The sequence below is a fragment of the Oncorhynchus tshawytscha genome, linkage group LG20, assembly GCF_018296145.1.
Source record: "Oncorhynchus tshawytscha isolate Ot180627B linkage group LG20, Otsh_v2.0, whole genome shotgun sequence".
NCBI lineage: Eukaryota > Metazoa > Chordata > Actinopteri > Salmoniformes > Salmonidae > Oncorhynchus > Oncorhynchus tshawytscha.
This window is the reverse complement of record NC_056448.1, coordinates 49,515,027-49,532,313: the sequence shown is the minus strand read 5'-3', so window position 1 is coordinate 49,532,313 and position 17,287 is coordinate 49,515,027. Positions and strand designations below refer to the sequence as shown.

The window sequence follows — 17,287 nt, the reverse complement described above, 5'->3', positions numbered from 1 at the left end:
TGCACTGTCGTTCCCTGGGTTTAGTGACCTACATAGCCTGGGTACCAGACCTTGTTGTACTATCATTCCACTGCTTGCCATATGCCAAATGTTTGGTGAAACGGAATGTTAGCACAAATAGGTTTGGTATCCAGGCTAAACCTACAATAAGTCTACTCTAGCAGCCTTTATCTAGCCAGGTCCCAGATATTTTTGGAGAGTTTGTCCTGACAATGACCATAGGAGTTGGCAAGACAGCACAAACTGCTACACGTACTGAGACAGAGAGGCACTGTTTCCCTCGCTCAGATTATTTATCCGGTGAAATTCAGCTTGCAAATTGAAGGGAAATTATGAAAACACAGAGAGATGAAAGATAAATTATTTTGGCACCATGAATACAGGCCACTGTTCCACACATAAATAAAGGAACTCACAGTAGTTTTCCCCAACAACTGAATACATAAACCAACAGTGTAAATGACAATAAAACAAAGGAAATACAGGTTGGAAAAAGTTGTAGTCAGTCAGTCAACCCAATCCGCCAACAGATCTCAGGCACAGAAAGGCCAAGGAGAACAGCTGATACCAGAGATTTGTAGTTGTCCAATAATAGAAACGAGTGGATCCAATCGTTGTTACTCTTACAAGACGACTACAATGCTCACTTTGTGAGTATGTGTAACTCTGTGTTGTTGTTTGTGTCGCATTGCTTGTGCTTTATCTTGGCCAGGTCGCAGTTGTAAATGAGAACTTGTTCTCAACAGGCCTACCTGGTTAAATAAAGGTGAAATAAAATAAAATAAAAAAATTAATCCTCCTCAGTGAATTTCAGAAAAACAGAAGTAGTGTTTTTTGATAAAACTAAATATATTCACGTCACAAAATGATCTATACAGTTTTGCAATGAAGGTCTACAGTAGCCTCAATAGTACTCTCTAGGGTAGCACCGTGGTGTAGCCGGAGGACAGCTAGCTAACAGTTTTGAACAAATGTATTTCTTCCAAAATGAAGGAGAAGCACGAGAGAGAGAGCTAGCTATATTTCGTAGTATATATATATTTTTTACTCTCACTTACTTAGCTAGGGTTGAATGCAGCTAGCAAGTTTAGCCTTCTCAAACACTTGGCTCAAACAGAGAGGGATGCTATGTTAGCTAGCTTGGTATGGCTATCCAACACTGGAACTCTTCCAAGTCGAGCTAAGGTTTTGGTTTTATTAATTTATTGCCACCGGGGCCTGCTGGTGTAACTGCTAAACTGCTTGCTGACTCTACACTGTACTGCATGATTGTAGCAGTTTTACGAATGCATTAGTCCTAGTAGCCATGTTGACTATGACGTGACAACGATGTAGGCTGTGCGTAGAAGTTAGCAGTCATGATATGGTTTGGAAAGGTTTTTTTGCCTGGTCACAGACAGCTCATGTGTTGTGCACTGAAGTCCATAAGCAAAGGGAAAAGGTGAGAAGAGGAGAGTGTGTCGATATTATTCCTTCTCGCATCTATATGCAATGAGCTGGGGGCGGCAGGGTAGCCTAGTGGTTAGAGAGTTGGGCCAATAACGGAAGGTTGTAAGTTCATATCCCCGAGCTGACAAGGTACAAATCTGTCGTTCTGCCCCTGAACAAGGCAGTTAACCCACTGTTCCTAGGCTGTCATTGAAAATAAGAATTTGTTCTTAACTGACTTGCCTAGTTAAATAAAAATTAATGTGACTGCTATGAAAGTGAACTGTGTTTGCGTGTGATCAGGGGTGTATTCATTGTGCTGAATCTGTTTAAAAACGTTCCTTTAACGGAACTAGACCAGGATATAAAATACCTGAATTTGTCCAATAGAAACTCTTGATTGCAACTGTTGGACTAATGATTCCACCCCAGATCAACTAGATGCAGGCAAGAGTGTGCAAGGTGGTATTAAATGTGTCAATGTCTGTCACCTTGATTACTCAAACTTCTCTCGACCTTTGTGCACCTACGATGTAAACTTTCATTCATAGGCTAGGTTGTAGCAACCTCATGATGGGTATACCCACTGGCTCCAGGTCATCTACAAGACCCTGTTAGGTAAAGTCCCCCCTTATCTCAGCTCGCTGGTCACCATAGCAGCACCCACCTGTAGCACGCGCTCCAGCAGGTATATCTCTCTGGTCACCCCCAAAACCAATTCTTCCTTTGGCCGCCTCTCCTTCCAGTTCTCTGCTGCCAATGACTGGAATGAACTTCAAAAATCTCTGAAACTGGAAACACTTGTCTCCCTCACTAGCTTTAAGCACCAGCTGTCAGAGCAGCTCACAGATTACTGCACCTGTACAGAGCCCATCTATAATTTAGCCCAAACAACTACCTCTTTCCCTACTGTATTTATTTATTTATTTTGCTCCTTTGCACATTATTTCTATCTCTACTTTGCACATTCTTCCACTGCAAATCTACCATTCCAGTGTTTTACTTGCTATATTGTATTTACTTTGCCACCATGGTCTTTTTTTTGCCTTTACCTCCCTTATCTCACCTCATTTGCTCACATTGTATATAGACTTATTTTTCTACTGTATTATAGACTGTATGTTTGTTTTATTCCATGTGTAACTCTGTGTTGTTGTTTGTGTTGAACTGCTTTGCTTTATCTTGGCCAGGTCGCAGTTGTAAATGAGAAATTGTTCTCAACTTGCCTACCTGGTTATTTAAATAAAGGTGAAATAAAATATATATATATATATCTTTTTTAAATAAGGGAAAATGTGAATATCATGTAGTAGCCTAAACCTATTGATGTTACATTGAACTGGGTGAATAGAATATGAATGACAGTCATCCCAATATGCTGTAATTGAAATAAGTCCATGCTCATAAAAAAAAGATAACCCTCCCTTATCTTAAATGGCACGGACCGCCACTGAATCTGAGGTACCCAAAATATTTTCAGGCATGGAATCGCCCTGCCACAGTTTTTAGGCTTCTATGGCGGTCATTACAAAAGACGTGTAAAACTACAAAAAATATCCTGTAATACCAGAGACTCAGATCAACTTTATTTATTTGTATTTATTTATTTAAGGGAAATGAATTCATTAATTATCCCCAGGTACTGCCTAGTGCCCTGAAGTCCTGTCTCTACTCCCTGTTGACTGACTTGTTGTTTGTTGTCTGGGTTACCAGGTGTTGGAGGCCACCCGCGTCACCCGCAGGAAAAGCAACATGGCGCTGAGGTGGGAGGCGGGGCTTTACACTAACGAGGACAGAGAAGAAAAAGAGGAAGAGGAGTAGTAGTCTGTGACTATCAGGGATGGAAGGAGGAGGGACATAGCAGCAACACAACTACAAGTATTTATTTTACTCAAGTATTCTGATCACATGACCTGTCACATGATCTACTGGATGGACCAACCTGGAGCATCAGCAAGCCCTGCCAACAGTGAAACGGAGAGACCCATGGGATATGGCCGGTTGCCAAGTGACGGACAAGTAACCGTGACGACAACAACATTGTGTTCGGGCAGGTCATTTTGGAATGTTTGGACTTTTCCAGATAAAAGGTGTGTAAAGGACTGTGCAGATGATGACAACGATGAGTCATACGCCAAGTGATCCTGAAATATTAGAGCTCAATTTCGAGTCTCATAGCAAAGGGTCTGAATACTTATGTAAATAAGATATTTCCGTTTTTTAAAAATATTTAATACATTTACAACAACAAAAATGAAAATAAAATACAGAAATATCTCATTTACATAATTATTGTCCCCTGCGTCAATACTTTGTGGAAGTCAATTTGGCGGTGATTACTGCTGTGACTCTTTCTGGGTAGGTCTCTTTGGCCATTATTATTTTTTTAATTCTTCAAGCTCTGCCAAGTTGATAGTTGATCATTGCTCTCCCAGTGTCTCCCAGTGTCTGCTGGAAAGCAAAATGAATCAGGATTTCCTCTAGGATTTTGCCTGTGCTTATAGCCGTTTCAGTTTTTTTTGTACAAAAAACTCCTTAGTCCTTGCCGATGACAAGCATACCCATAACATGATGCAGCCACCACCATGCTTGAACATATGAAGAGTGGTACTCAGTGATGTGTTGTGTTGGATTTGCCCCAAACATAACGCTTTGTATTCAGGACAGAAAGTTAATTTCTTTGCCACATTTTTGGCAGTTTTAATTAAGTGCCTTGTTGCAAACAGGATGCATGTTTTTAAATATTTTTATTCTGTACAGGCTTCCTTCTTTTCACTCTGTCATTTAGGTTAGTATTGTGGAGTAACTACAATGTTGTTGATCCATCCTCAGTGTTCTCCAATCACAGACATTAAACTCTGTAACTGCTTTAGAGTCACCATTGGCCTCATGTTGAAATCTCTGAGCAGTTTCCTTCATCTCCAAAAACTGCGTTAGAAAGGACACCTTTGTCTTTTTAGTGACTTGGTGATACGCCATCCAACGTCTAATTAATAACTTCACAATGCTATTTTTTTATTTTTTTATTTTTTTTAGATCTACCAATCGGGGCCCTTCTTTGTGAGGCATTGAAACACCTCCCTGGTCTTTGTGGTTGAATCTGTGCCTGACATTCATTACTTGGTTAAGGGTCCTTACAGATAATTGTATGTGTGGAGTACAGAGATGGGGTAGTTATTAAGAAATCATGTTAACCACTATTATTGAACCCTGAACTTATTACACAATTTGTTAATTAAGCACATTTATAACTCCTGAGCATATTCAGGCTTACCATAACAAAGGGGTTGAATACATATTTACTCAAGACATTTCACCTTTTCATTTTTTATTTTTTATTAATTTAAAAAATGTTCTACAAACAGAATTCCACTTTGACATTATGGGGTATTGTATGTAGGCCAGTGATACAAAATGTTGATTTAATCCATTTAAAAATTCAGTCTATTACACAACAAAATGTGGAAAAAGTCCAGGTGTGTAAATACTTTCTGAAGGCAGTGTACAATACGACAATAGAATGAACTACCATGGGGACACTCAAAATGGCCGCCCATTACGACAATACGACAATAGAATGAACTACCATGGGGACACTCAAAATGGCCGCCCATTACGACAATACAACAATAGAATGAACTACCATGGGGTCACTCAAAATGGCCGCCCATTACGACAATATGACAATAGAATGAACTACCATGGGAACACTCAAAATGGCCGCCCATTACAACAATACGACAATAGAATGAACTACCATGGGGACACTCAAAATGGCCGCCCATTACGACAATATGACAGACAATACGACAATAGAATGAACTACCATGGGGACACTCAAAATGGCCGCCCATTACAACAATACGACAATAGAATGAACTACCATGGGGACACTCAAAATGGCCGCCCATTACGACAATATGACAATAGAATGAACTACCATGGGGACACTCAAAATGGCCGCCCATTACGACGATACGACGATTCGACAATACGACAACACAACAATAGAATGAACGACCACGGGGACACTCAAAATGGCCGCCCATTATGGCATCATTCTGATTCTATGGATGAGACACAATACATGTCGGGGGAGATTTATTTCTAGACTAACACTGTTCAAAGCATTAATCATTCTACTGGTTTCCAAACTGTCTGTGTGTCGTAGTATTCGAATGTCAGATATTTATTTTCTTTTTTTTTTATCCTCTGATCATTTATATTGGCATTGCTTGTTTAATTGCTCTCTTCTCTGATGTAAGCCGCTTTGAAGTTTAACATAATGAAATAGGATGGATGTGTATTTGATCTCTCCAGAAGAAATGTTCTTATGTTTGCTTCTGGTGTGCTGGGGAATATTGCAATAATATCTCAGCAAATTGTTTAACTCTTGACCTTGCCTCTTGACCTTGCCTCTAGACCTTGCCAGCTAAGGGAAAGAATGGTGAGAGTTTTGTTGGGTTTAAATTGTTTTTTTTTTTAATGCTTTTTGGAGATAACACCATTATGATACAAAACAATGTATTGAGTTGCTAGATTGGATCAAGGACTACACACTTTCAAAGCACCACAATCTATTGACGTCAATAGAGATATTTTGCATGATAAAAATCAAACACTTTTTTAAAATCTAGAAGTCATGTCTTTCAAAGGGATACATCTTTTTCGTTACACATGTAAGTATTTTTCTAAACGTGGAGACATCCAATTGCTCTGTCCAGCTCTATGTCCAGCTCTATGTTCAGCTCTATGTCCAGCTCTATGTCCAGCTCTATGTCCAGCTCTGTTCAGCTCTATGTCCAGCTCTGTTTTAAGTCAAGCTCTACTGTATGTCCAGCTCTATGTTTTAAGTCAAGCTCTACTGTATGTCCAGCTCTATGCCCAGCTCTATGTTCAGCTCTATGTCTAGCTCTATGTTTTAAGTCAAGCTCTACTGTATGTCCAGCTCTATGTTTTAAGTCAAGCTCTACTGTATGTCCAGTTCTATGTCCAGCTCTATGTTTTAAGTCAAGCTCTACTGTATGTCCAGCTCTATGTCCAGCTCTATGTTTTAAGTCAAGCTCTACTGTATGTCCAGCTCTATGTCCAGCTCTATGTTTTAAGTCAAGCTCTACTGTATGTCCAGCTCTATGTCCAGCTCTATGTTTTAAGTCAAGCTCTACTCTATGTCTAGCTCTATGTTTTAAGTCAAGCTCTACTGTATGTCCAGTTCTTTCATAGCAAATTCAGAACAAGACATAAAAGTATTAACTTCTCTAAATGGACAACACTGAAACCAGAGATGATGAGACAACGGACCGGATAACAATCATGCTGTTATTGACCGACAGACACTACTACAACAAAAGGAACATGTTGTTTTACTCTGTGGATGTTGTTCTCCTAAATGAGGGCCCTGCCAGCTCTACCGTCCCACAAACCAGGTTCTGAGAACTGTTCAGGGAAGTAGGCCATGTACCGTGGCCCTCCGAGGCCACAGAACGTTCTAGGCATGCTCCAAGTCCGTTAATCTCCCTGACAAAGCACAGGGGCCGCGTTCCAAATGATTGTGCTCAGTCCATGGTCAAATGAAGTGCACTATACAGGGAATAGGGTGTCAATTGAGACGTGTCCACAATCAATAATATTATTTTTGTGTTTCTTATTGTGTTCTAGAAAATCTTCTTTTTTTTTACATTGAAAAGCATTTCATGGGCTATCACCATTGTGTTTCATGGGATATCACTATTGTATTTCATGGGATATCACTATTGTATTTCATGGGATATCACTATTGTGTTTCATGGGATATCACTATTGTATTTCATGGAATATCACTATTGTATTTCATGGGATATCACTATTGTATTTCATGGGATATCACTATTGTATTTCATGGGATATCACTATTGTGTTTCATGGGATATCACTATTGTATTTCATGGGATATCACTATTGTGTTTCATGGGATATCACTATTGTATTTCATGGGATATCACTATTGTGTTTCATGGGATATCACTATTGTATTTCATGGGATATCACTACTGTGTTTCATGGGATATCACTATTGTGTTTCATGGGATATCACTATTGTATTTCATGGGATATCACTATTGTGTTTCATGGGATATCACTATTGTATTTCATGGGATATCACTATTGTGTTTCATGGGATATCACTATTGTATTTCATGGGATATCACTATTGTGTTTCATGGGATATCACTATTGTGTTTCATGGGATATCACCATTGTGTTTCATGGGATATCACCATTGTGTTTCATGGGATATCACCATTGTGTTTCATGGGATATCACCATTGTGTTTCATGGGATATCACTATTGTGTTTCATGGGATATCACCATTGTGTTTCATGGGATATCACCATTGTGTTTCATGGGATATCACTATTGTGTTTCATGGGATATCACTATTGTGTTTCATGGGATATCACCATTGTGTTTCATGGGATATCACTATTGTGTTTCATGGGATATCACTATTGTGTTTCATGGGATATCACTATTGTGTTTCATGGGATAAAGAAGCTGTGATTGGATGTTTCTGCTTATGTCTGACGACACATGGGAGAGTGTGTTTCTCTGATTCTAATGTGTGTGTGGCAACAGTGTTAACTGAGTGACAATGTTGCTGTGATGACATACAGACAGTATTCTGTTTGCCTTGGGGGAGAGTGAGAGAGGGAAGAGTGCAAGAGAAGGGTGAGAGAGAGAGGAGGGGAGAGGGAAAGAGCATGACTTGAACTTCCTAAGATTGTCAGGGAAGTTGAACTGAGATTGACCTGTGAACGAGGACGTGGAGCATAGTGCAGTACATAATCACGCTGATTTGACTGAAAGACAGTGTTGATAGTTTGACATGATGAACAGCTAGACAAGGTTTTTCTATGTGAAATAATCATTTTAACTCACAAAAGTAGAGGTTTGTTTTATCGCCTGGTAGCTTTGATGTGAGACGTTTATTATGATGAGAGACTTTTTTTTATTTGTGCAGTGGAAAATACACTAAAGGAAAATAGTTTTCCTGAGGGCTGTATTTAAATGTTGTGTACAGTAATGTAAACAAGCTGTGTATGTTTATGTGTCCGTGTGTGTGTGATAGTCCTCAGTGTGGTAAATCCACAACAGATAAATATGCAAGTCAAGGTGAGTAACAGGAGTGTCTGCTTTTCTAGCTTAACATCACAATGCTATTTGATTAGCATAAGGCTAAATGTATTACTGCAAATCCAAATTGTGTCTGCTATTGCCAAATGTCTTTAACATGTACAGGTGTCTCTTAATATGAGAATGCTTCTTGGGCGTATGATACAAAAACAACACAAATACATATATATAATACACAAATATAATTAAATCAAGCTGAATTTGGTCTCGGGAACTTGAAAAGAAAGTAGTAATTTCTTGAATTAATAAATTAGTGTTGACAGTTTATATTTGGTGGGATAATGCAGTTTGCCATGAGTGAATACAAAACCATTTAAGGGTCTGGGAACAAATGAGGAAGTAGCAGAACAGCGATAACACACTATACAGTAATAATGTAAATGCCATGTAGAGCACATTTGGAAGTGTTAAATTCTTGGTATAAAGGGTTATGAATGCAATATCTGAGTGTTGATTCCAGTGGGGTTAACACCAGTGGTATATCTGAATGTTGATTCTAGTGGGGTTAACACCAGTGGTATATCTGAGTGTTGATTCTAGTGGGGTTAACACCAGTGGTATATCTGAGTGTTGATTCTAGTGGTGTGTTGTGTGTGTGAGCGTTATTCATTATTATTCATTATTCGTTATTCATGTCCCCTGTCCTCTCTGTCCCCTTGGTTGGTTTTGTCTAGTTGTCTAGTTGTTTAAGGGGTAGTCCATAGTGTTAGTGTTGATTCTAGTGGGGTTAACACCCGTGTTATATCTGAGTGTTGATTCTAGTGGGGTTAACACCAGTGGTATATCTGAGTGTTGATTCTAGTGGGGTTAACACCAGTGGTATATCTGAGTGTTGATTCTAGTGGGGTTAACACCAGTGGTATATCTGAGTGTTGATTAAGATGGCTTTATATATAGTTATAACCGCGAAAGGCTTTGCTATACTATTTTACCATATATACCACCATCCAAAGTGGAGAGCTCCATGATTGAAGCTCTGTAGGTTACAGTGGAGTAGACCCTAGTGGGAGGGGGAATAGGTTACAGTGGAGTAGACCCTAGTGGGAGGGGGAATAGGTTATAGTGGAGTAGACCCTAGTGGGAGGGGGAATAGGTTATAGTGGAGTAGACCCTAGTGGAAGGGGGAATAGGTTATAGTGGAGTAGACCCTAGTGGGAGGGGAATAGGTTATAGTGGAGTAGACCCTAGTGGGAGGGGGAATAGGTTATAGTGGAGTAGACCCTAGTGGGAGGGGGAATAGGTTATAGTGGAGTAGACCCTAGTGGGAGGGGGAATAGGTTATAGTGGAGTAGACCCTAGTGGGAGGGGAATAGGTTATAGTGGAGTAGACCCTAGTGGGAGGGGGAATAGGTTATAGTGGAGTAGACCCTAGTGGGAGGGGGAATAGGTTATAGTGGAGTAGACCTAGTGGGAGGGGGAATAGGTTATAGTGGAGTAGACCCTAGTGGGAGGGGGAATAGGTTACAGTGGAGTAGACCCTAGTGGGAGGGGGAATAGGTTATAGTGGAGTAGACCCTAGTGGGAGGGGGAATAGGTTATAGTGGAGTAGACCCTAGTGGGAGGGGGAATAGGTTATAGTGGAGTAGACCCTAGTGGGAGGGGGAATAGGTTATAGTGGAGTAGACCCTAGTGGGAGGGGGAATAGGTTATAGTGGAGTAGACCCTAGTGGGAGGGGGAATAGGTTACAGTGGAGTAGACCCTAGTGGGAGGGGAATAGGTTATAGTGGAGTAGACCCTAGTGGGAGGGGGAATAGGTTATAGTGGAGTAGACCCTAGTGGGAGGGGGAATAGGTTATAGTGGAGTAGACCCTAGTGGGAGGGGGAATAGGTTATAGTGGAGTAGACCCTAGTGGAAGGGGGAATAGGTTACAGTGGAGTAGACCCTAGTGGGAGGGGGAATAGGTTATAGTGGAGTAGACCCTAGTGGGAGGGGGAATAGGTTATAGTGGAGTAGACCCTAGTGGGAGGGGGAATAGGTTATAGTGGAGTAGACCCTAGTGGGAGGGGGAATAGGTTATAGTGGAGTAGACCCTAGTGGGAGGGGGAATAGGTTATAGTGGAGTAGACCCTAGTGGAAGGGGAATAGGTTACAGTGGAGTAGACCCTAGTGGGAGGGGGAATAGGTTATAGTGGAGTAGACCCTAGTGGGAGGGGGAATAGGTTATAGTGGAGTAGACCCTAGTGGAAGGGGGAATAGGTTACAGTGGAGTAGACCCTAGTGGGAGGGGGAATAGGTTATAGTGGAGTAGACCCTAGTGGGAGGGGGAATAGGTTATAGTGGAGTAGACCCTAGTGGGAGGGGGAATAGCTGATGTGATAAAGAAGCAATCATATGCATGTGTAAAACCCTAACTATGTGTGTATGTTAGCCCCTTGTATGTTCATATTCTGCTTCTGTTGGTTTATATAGTAGGCTGCTTGTATTCTCAGTTATACGCCTGTATAATTATTTTGTCATTAAAAAGAAAATCTGTAATTTTGTGACCAATTCTCTATTATTATTTAATTGATTATGCAGCTGATCAGTTTCCCTGTTGGAGTCATTTTACAGTATTTTATCACCTAATAAAATACTGTCACTGTTAACACTCACACTGATTCACCTCACACACACACTGATTCACCTCACACACACACTGATATCACCTCTCACACACACTGATATCACCTCTCACACACACTGATATCACCTCTCACACACACTGATTCACCTCACACACACACACTGATTCACCTCTCACACACACACTGATTCACCTCACACACACACTGATATCACCTCACCTCACACACACACACTGATTCACCTCACACATCCACACTGATTCAACTCTCACACACACTGATTCACCCCACGCAACCACTGGCATACTGGACACCCCACAGCAACCACTGGCATACTGGACACCCCCACAGCAACCACTGGCATACTGGACACCTCCACAGCAACCACTGGCATACTGGACACCCCCACAGCAACCACTGGCATACTGGACACCCCCACAGCAACCACTGGCATACTGGACACCCCCACAGCAACCACTGGCATACTGGCCACCACCCCACCCCCACAGCAACCACTGGCATACTGGACACCCCCACAGCAACCACTGGCATACTGGACACCCCCACAGCCACCACTGGCATACTGGCAACCACCCCACCCCCACAGCCACCACTGGCATACTGGACACCCCCACAGCAACCACTGGCATACTGAACACCCCACCACAGCCACCACCACTGGCATACTGAACACCCCCCACAGCAACCACTGGCATACTGGACACCCCCACAGCCACCACTGGCATACTGGACACCCCCACAGCAACCACTGGCATACTGAACACCCCCACAGCCACCACTGGCATACTGGACACCCCCACAGCCACCACTGGCATACTGGACACCCACACAGCAACCACTGGTGTACTGGACACCCACACAGCAACCACTGGTGTACTGGACACCCCCACAGCAACCACTGGCATACTGGACACCCCACAGCAACCACTGGCATACTGGCACCCACACAGCAACCACTGGTGTACTGAACCCCCACAGCAACCACTGGCATACTGGACACGCCACAGCCACCACAAGGTGGTGGGGGAGGGGGGCACATGAGCTCCTGTAGCCCCTGTCATCAATCTTCTTCTTTTTTTTATGTAATAAATAATTTGGCCATTAACCCGCCAAAAACTCATTGATAAACCTTGTTAATGTCCATATGTACTGGGAAGCTAGGGGTTTGTTTCTGGGGCTTCCGAAATGTGCCTATGAGTGTTTTAATTCGCTCATAGAAGGGTAAATAAGGCCTAGCTCAGTAACTTGGTGGGGGGGGTGATTTAACACGGGTGCTGCAGCTGACCCCTATCTCCCGTGGCTGTAACATCTTTAATTGAGCCTCTCGTTCTCCTTTATTGCCGGCCTCAACACGTTATGGAAATAGATGATCTGTATAGGAAGCTCTGGGGACAAGTCGTTTGGACAACTGGACAGGAAGTGGATTGGCAGATGCAAACAGATGATCCTCTTTAGCAGACAACAGTTATTCAGGGGTTTGAACAAAACAAAACAAAAAGTGGTTTGTGATTTCGTTCACGCTGGTGAACCGGCGTTTGAGTTGTGTGGTGCAATATCAACATTATATCTTAGCATCATTCAAGAATAGAGATTACATTGTGTTAAAGGCCGTGGTGAAAACATTTGCACACAAACAAAAGGAGGACTTCAGGACACCAGGGGAGTCTCTCAAGTTGTATTTAATTGAATTTACCTTGAATATTGCAGCCCATTTGTGTAGAGGCTATTTGGCCTTTTTCATCGTACAATGAGGAAACAACAGCCCAGACCCATCATAGTCTTCAGTAGAGCAGGCCCCTACTAAAGCCTCGGGCTCACCGGACATGGACACGCACTCTGACCCCCCCCCATTCCCCGACCTAGCCATGGTAATGGTGGCTATCATTAAGTCTGAACAGACTGACTAAGGTGGAGTCACTATCCACTGACCTAGCTGCACAAATAGCCAGTCTCGCCACTGAAGGTCAACACAAAGATCGACCCCATTAAAGAAGACTTGGTGAAACAGGACACCCATCTGAACAGCCTGGACGGCAGAGGAAATACAGCAGAGGAAATACAGCAGAGGAAATACAGCAGAGGAAATACAGCAGAGGAAATACAGCAGAGGAAATACAGCAGAGGAAATACAGCAGCAGAGGAAATACAGCAGCAGAGGAAATACGGCAGAGGAAATACAGCAGCAGAGGAAATACAGCAGCAGAGGAAATACAGCAGAGGAAATACGGCAGAGGAAATACAGCAGAGGAAATACAGCAGAGGAAATACAGCAGAGGAAATACAGCAGAGGAAATACAGCAGAGGAAATACAGCAGCAGAGGAAATACGGCAGAGGAAATACAGCAGCAGAGGAAATACAGCAGCAGAGGAAATACAGCAGAGGAAATACGGCAGAGGAAATACAGCAGAGGAAATACAGCAGAGGAAATACAGCAGAGGAAATACAGCAGAGGAAATACAGCAGAGGAAATACAGCAGAGGAAATACAGCAGCAGAGGAAATATGGCAGAGGAAATACAGCAGAGGAAATACAGCAGAGGAAATACAGCAGAGGAAATACAGCAGAGGAAATACAGCAGATGAAATACAGCAGCAGAGGAAATACAGCAGCAGAGGAAATACGGCAGAGGAAATACAGCAGCAGAGGAAATACAGCAGCAGAGGAAATACAGCAGAGGAAATACGGCAGAGGAAATACAGCAGCAGAGGAAATACAGCAGCAGAGGAAATACAGCAGAGGAAATACAGCAGAGGAAATACAGCAGAGGAAATACAGCAGCAGAGGAAATACAGCAGAGGAAATACGGCAGCAGAGGAAATACGGCAGCAGAGGAAATACAGCAGAGGAAATACGGCAGCAGAGGAAATACGGCAGCAGAGGAAATACAGCAGCAGAGGAAATACAGCAGCAGAGGAAATACAGCAGAGGAAATACGGCAGAGGAAATACGGCAGAGGAAATACAGCAGAGGAAATACAGCAGCAGAGGAAATACAGCAGAAGAGGAAATACAGCAGCAGAGGAAATACAGCAGAGGAAATACGGCAGAGGAAATACAGCAGAGGAAATACAGCAGAGGAAATACAGCAGAGGAAATACAGCAGAGGAAATACAGCAGAGGAAATACAGCAGAGGAAATACGGCAGAGGAAATACGGCAGAGGAAATACGGCAGAGGAAATACGGCAGAGGAAATACGGCAGAGGAAATACGGCAGAGGAAATACAGCAGAGGAAATACAGCAGCAGAGGAAATACAGCAGCAGAGGAAATACAGCAGCAGAGGAAATACAGCAGAGGAAATACAGCAGAGGAAATACAGCAGAGGAAATACAGCAGAGGAAATACAGCAGCATAGGAAATACAGCAGAGGAAATACAGCAGAGGAAATACAGCAGAGGAAATATGGCAGAGGAAATACAGCAGAGGAAATACAGCAGCAGAGGAAATACAGCAGCAGAGGAAATACAGCAGAGGAAATACGGCAGAGGAAATACTCCGACAGAGTGATGACACTGGAAGTTACCCAGATATCATCAGATATCGTCAAACTATCTTCCAAGGTTGAGGACCTTGAGAAAAGACAGCGCTGTAGGGGGGGGGGGTCGCATTTTTGGTGTGAAAGAGGGACTCGAGGCCGTAGGCGGATTGCGGCCTACCCTGTTCATAGCTAAACTGCTACAGGAAATCCTAGGCCTCGATTACACCCCCACCCTTGATAGTGCACACAGAAGCTTACAGTCCGCACGAAAGAATGGGGAGCTGCCCAGACCCATCATAGTCGAATTCCACTACTTCCAGGAGAAAGAGGATGTCCTCCGTAAGGCATCACGAGCGGCTGCCATCACCTACGACGGCCAGAATATTTGCATTTACCCAGACTACACGGCAGCAGTCATGAAGAAGAGGTCAGCCTCTCAGTCTACCCTGACCTTGAGCCTGCCCGACCATTCAGCCTACCCTGACCTCGAGCCTGCCCGACCATTCAGCCTACCCTGACCTCGAGCCTGCCCGACCATTCAGCCTACCCTGACCTCGAGCCTGCCCGACCATTCAGCCTACCCTGACCTCGAGCCTGCCCGACCATTCAGCCTACCCTGACCTCGAGCCTGCCCGACCATTCAACCTACCCTGACCTCGAGCCTGCCCGACCATTCAGCCTACCCTGACCTCGAGCCTGCCCGACCATTCAGCCTACCCTGACCTCGAGCCTGCCCGACCATTCAGCCTACCCTGACCTCGAGCCTGCCCGACCATTCAGCCTACCCTGACCTCGAGCCTGCCCGACCATTCTGTCTGCCCTGACCTCGAGCCTGCCCGACCATTCTGTCTGCCCTGACCTCGAGCCTGCCCGACCATTCTGTCTGCCCTGATCTCGAGCCTGCCTGCCCCCCTGTAACTTTCAGATTCTGACCTGGTTAAAGAACTTCTGCCTGTACTCAACCTGCCTATTTTCCTGCCCCTTGTATTTTCATAAATATCAGAGACTCGAACCATCTGCCTCCTGTGTCTGAATCTGGGTCTCGCCCTGAGTCGTTATAGTACGAACAGACCCAGCAGACTCGGACCAGCTCCACACCACTGTCTCCATGCAGGGAGTCACCATTGAAGAACATGAGAAGCTACTACAGAGCCTTATGGAAGGTCTCCATACGCTGTCGGGATGCCATGACCCCTTATGCCATAGTTCGTACATCTCAATTATCAGAAGAAACCATATTTGTTTAATAAACAAGTCAGCCATATCAGCTATGAGGCTGAATGAACTGTTTTGCTTCCAGACAAGGCTCTGCTGATAGCCAGGTGTAACAGTGGTAAGCTGTTGTGACAGCTTTATGTAGGCCTTAACAGTTTGTGGGCACCGTTTGTCACCGTTATCAGTGGCGGATTTAGGTATAGGCGACATGGGCAGTCGCCCTGGGTGGCATCATGGAGCACCCGCACAAAATAATAATATTAATAACATAAATACATTAGAATGGTGACATTTGCACGTCATGTCAATGATATCATGTCACCATGTTGGACAGTGTGTCAATTAACCTTGTTGGAATGTGCGCTCTGATTCTAGCTTGTGAGCTAGGTAGGCTACTGCCTGGGAAGATCTCACACTCAGAAGTACGAGATGGGGGGAGGGGGTTAGGTTGACCTCAGGTCTCCCCACTGGAAGCCAGAGGTAGGGAGAGCAGTGACCTCAGGTCTCCCCACTGGAAGCCAGAGGTAGGGAGAGCAGTGACCTCAGGTCTCCCCAAACAGAAGTTAGAGGTAAGGAGAGCAGTGACCTCAGGTCTCCTCACTGGAAGCCAGAGGTAAGGAGAGCAGTGACCTCAGGCGTCCTCACTGGAAGCCAGAGGTAAGGAGAGCAGTGACCTCAGGTCTCCTCACTTGAAGCCCGAGGTAAGGAGAGCAGTGACCTCAGGTCTGCCCAACGGAAGCCCGAGGTAAGGAGAGCAGTGACCTCAGGTCTCCCCACTGGAAGCCCGAGGTAAGGAGAGCAGTGACCTCAGGTCTCCCCACTGGAAGCCCGAGGTAAGGAGAGCAGTGACCTCAGGTCTCCCCAACGGAAGCCCGAGGTAGGGAGAGCAGTGACCTCAGGTCTCCCCAACGGAAGCACGAGGTAAGGAGAGCAGTGACCTCAGGTCTCCCCAACGGAAGCCAGAGGTAGGGGGAGTGGGGAATCTATCAAATAGCGCACCTCTAACTTTGTACAGTACCAATGCAGTTAGTAATGCAATTAGTTGTGCAGTTTAGTCTGGTGTGTTTCTTGTTTGAAGTGCAATAATTAGGTTCTCTTCTTTATAAGTGTGTTATTCTATTTGTGTGATATAGGATTTGTGCAATTTTGTTTTATTTATGTATTTTTTCTTAGCAATAGGGTAAGAGTAATAATTCAATTCTCTTTTTTTTATTTTGGATTTATATACTACAATTTGTTTCTCTTTGACTTTGTTACTTTTTGATAATTATGGGTCTTATTTTTGTATATATATTTATATAGTTTTAAATGTTTGAATTATTTATTTGTGCTGTTCCTAATGTCTGAATAAAAAATACAGTTAGTAGTGCAGATTGGTGCTTTTTTGAGGGGGGGGGGGCGCTGA

The 17,287-nt window shown here is 43.6% G+C and overlaps 1 protein-coding gene across 1 annotated transcript in view; it reads left to right on the top strand.

Moving 5' to 3' along the window:
• LOC112219952 (A-kinase anchor protein 2) overlaps window positions 1–5,410 on the top strand; it is a 28,195-nt gene extending 22,785 nt beyond the window's left edge. The window contains exon 5 of the mRNA XM_042302048.1: window positions 3,142–5,410. Within this exon, the coding sequence (XP_042157982.1) occupies window positions 3,142–3,249 (108 nt within the window). The 3' untranslated portion in view covers window positions 3,250–5,410. The remainder of the gene's footprint in view (window positions 1–3,141) is intronic.
• The last annotated feature ends 11,877 nt before the right edge of the window (window positions 5,411–17,287 follow it).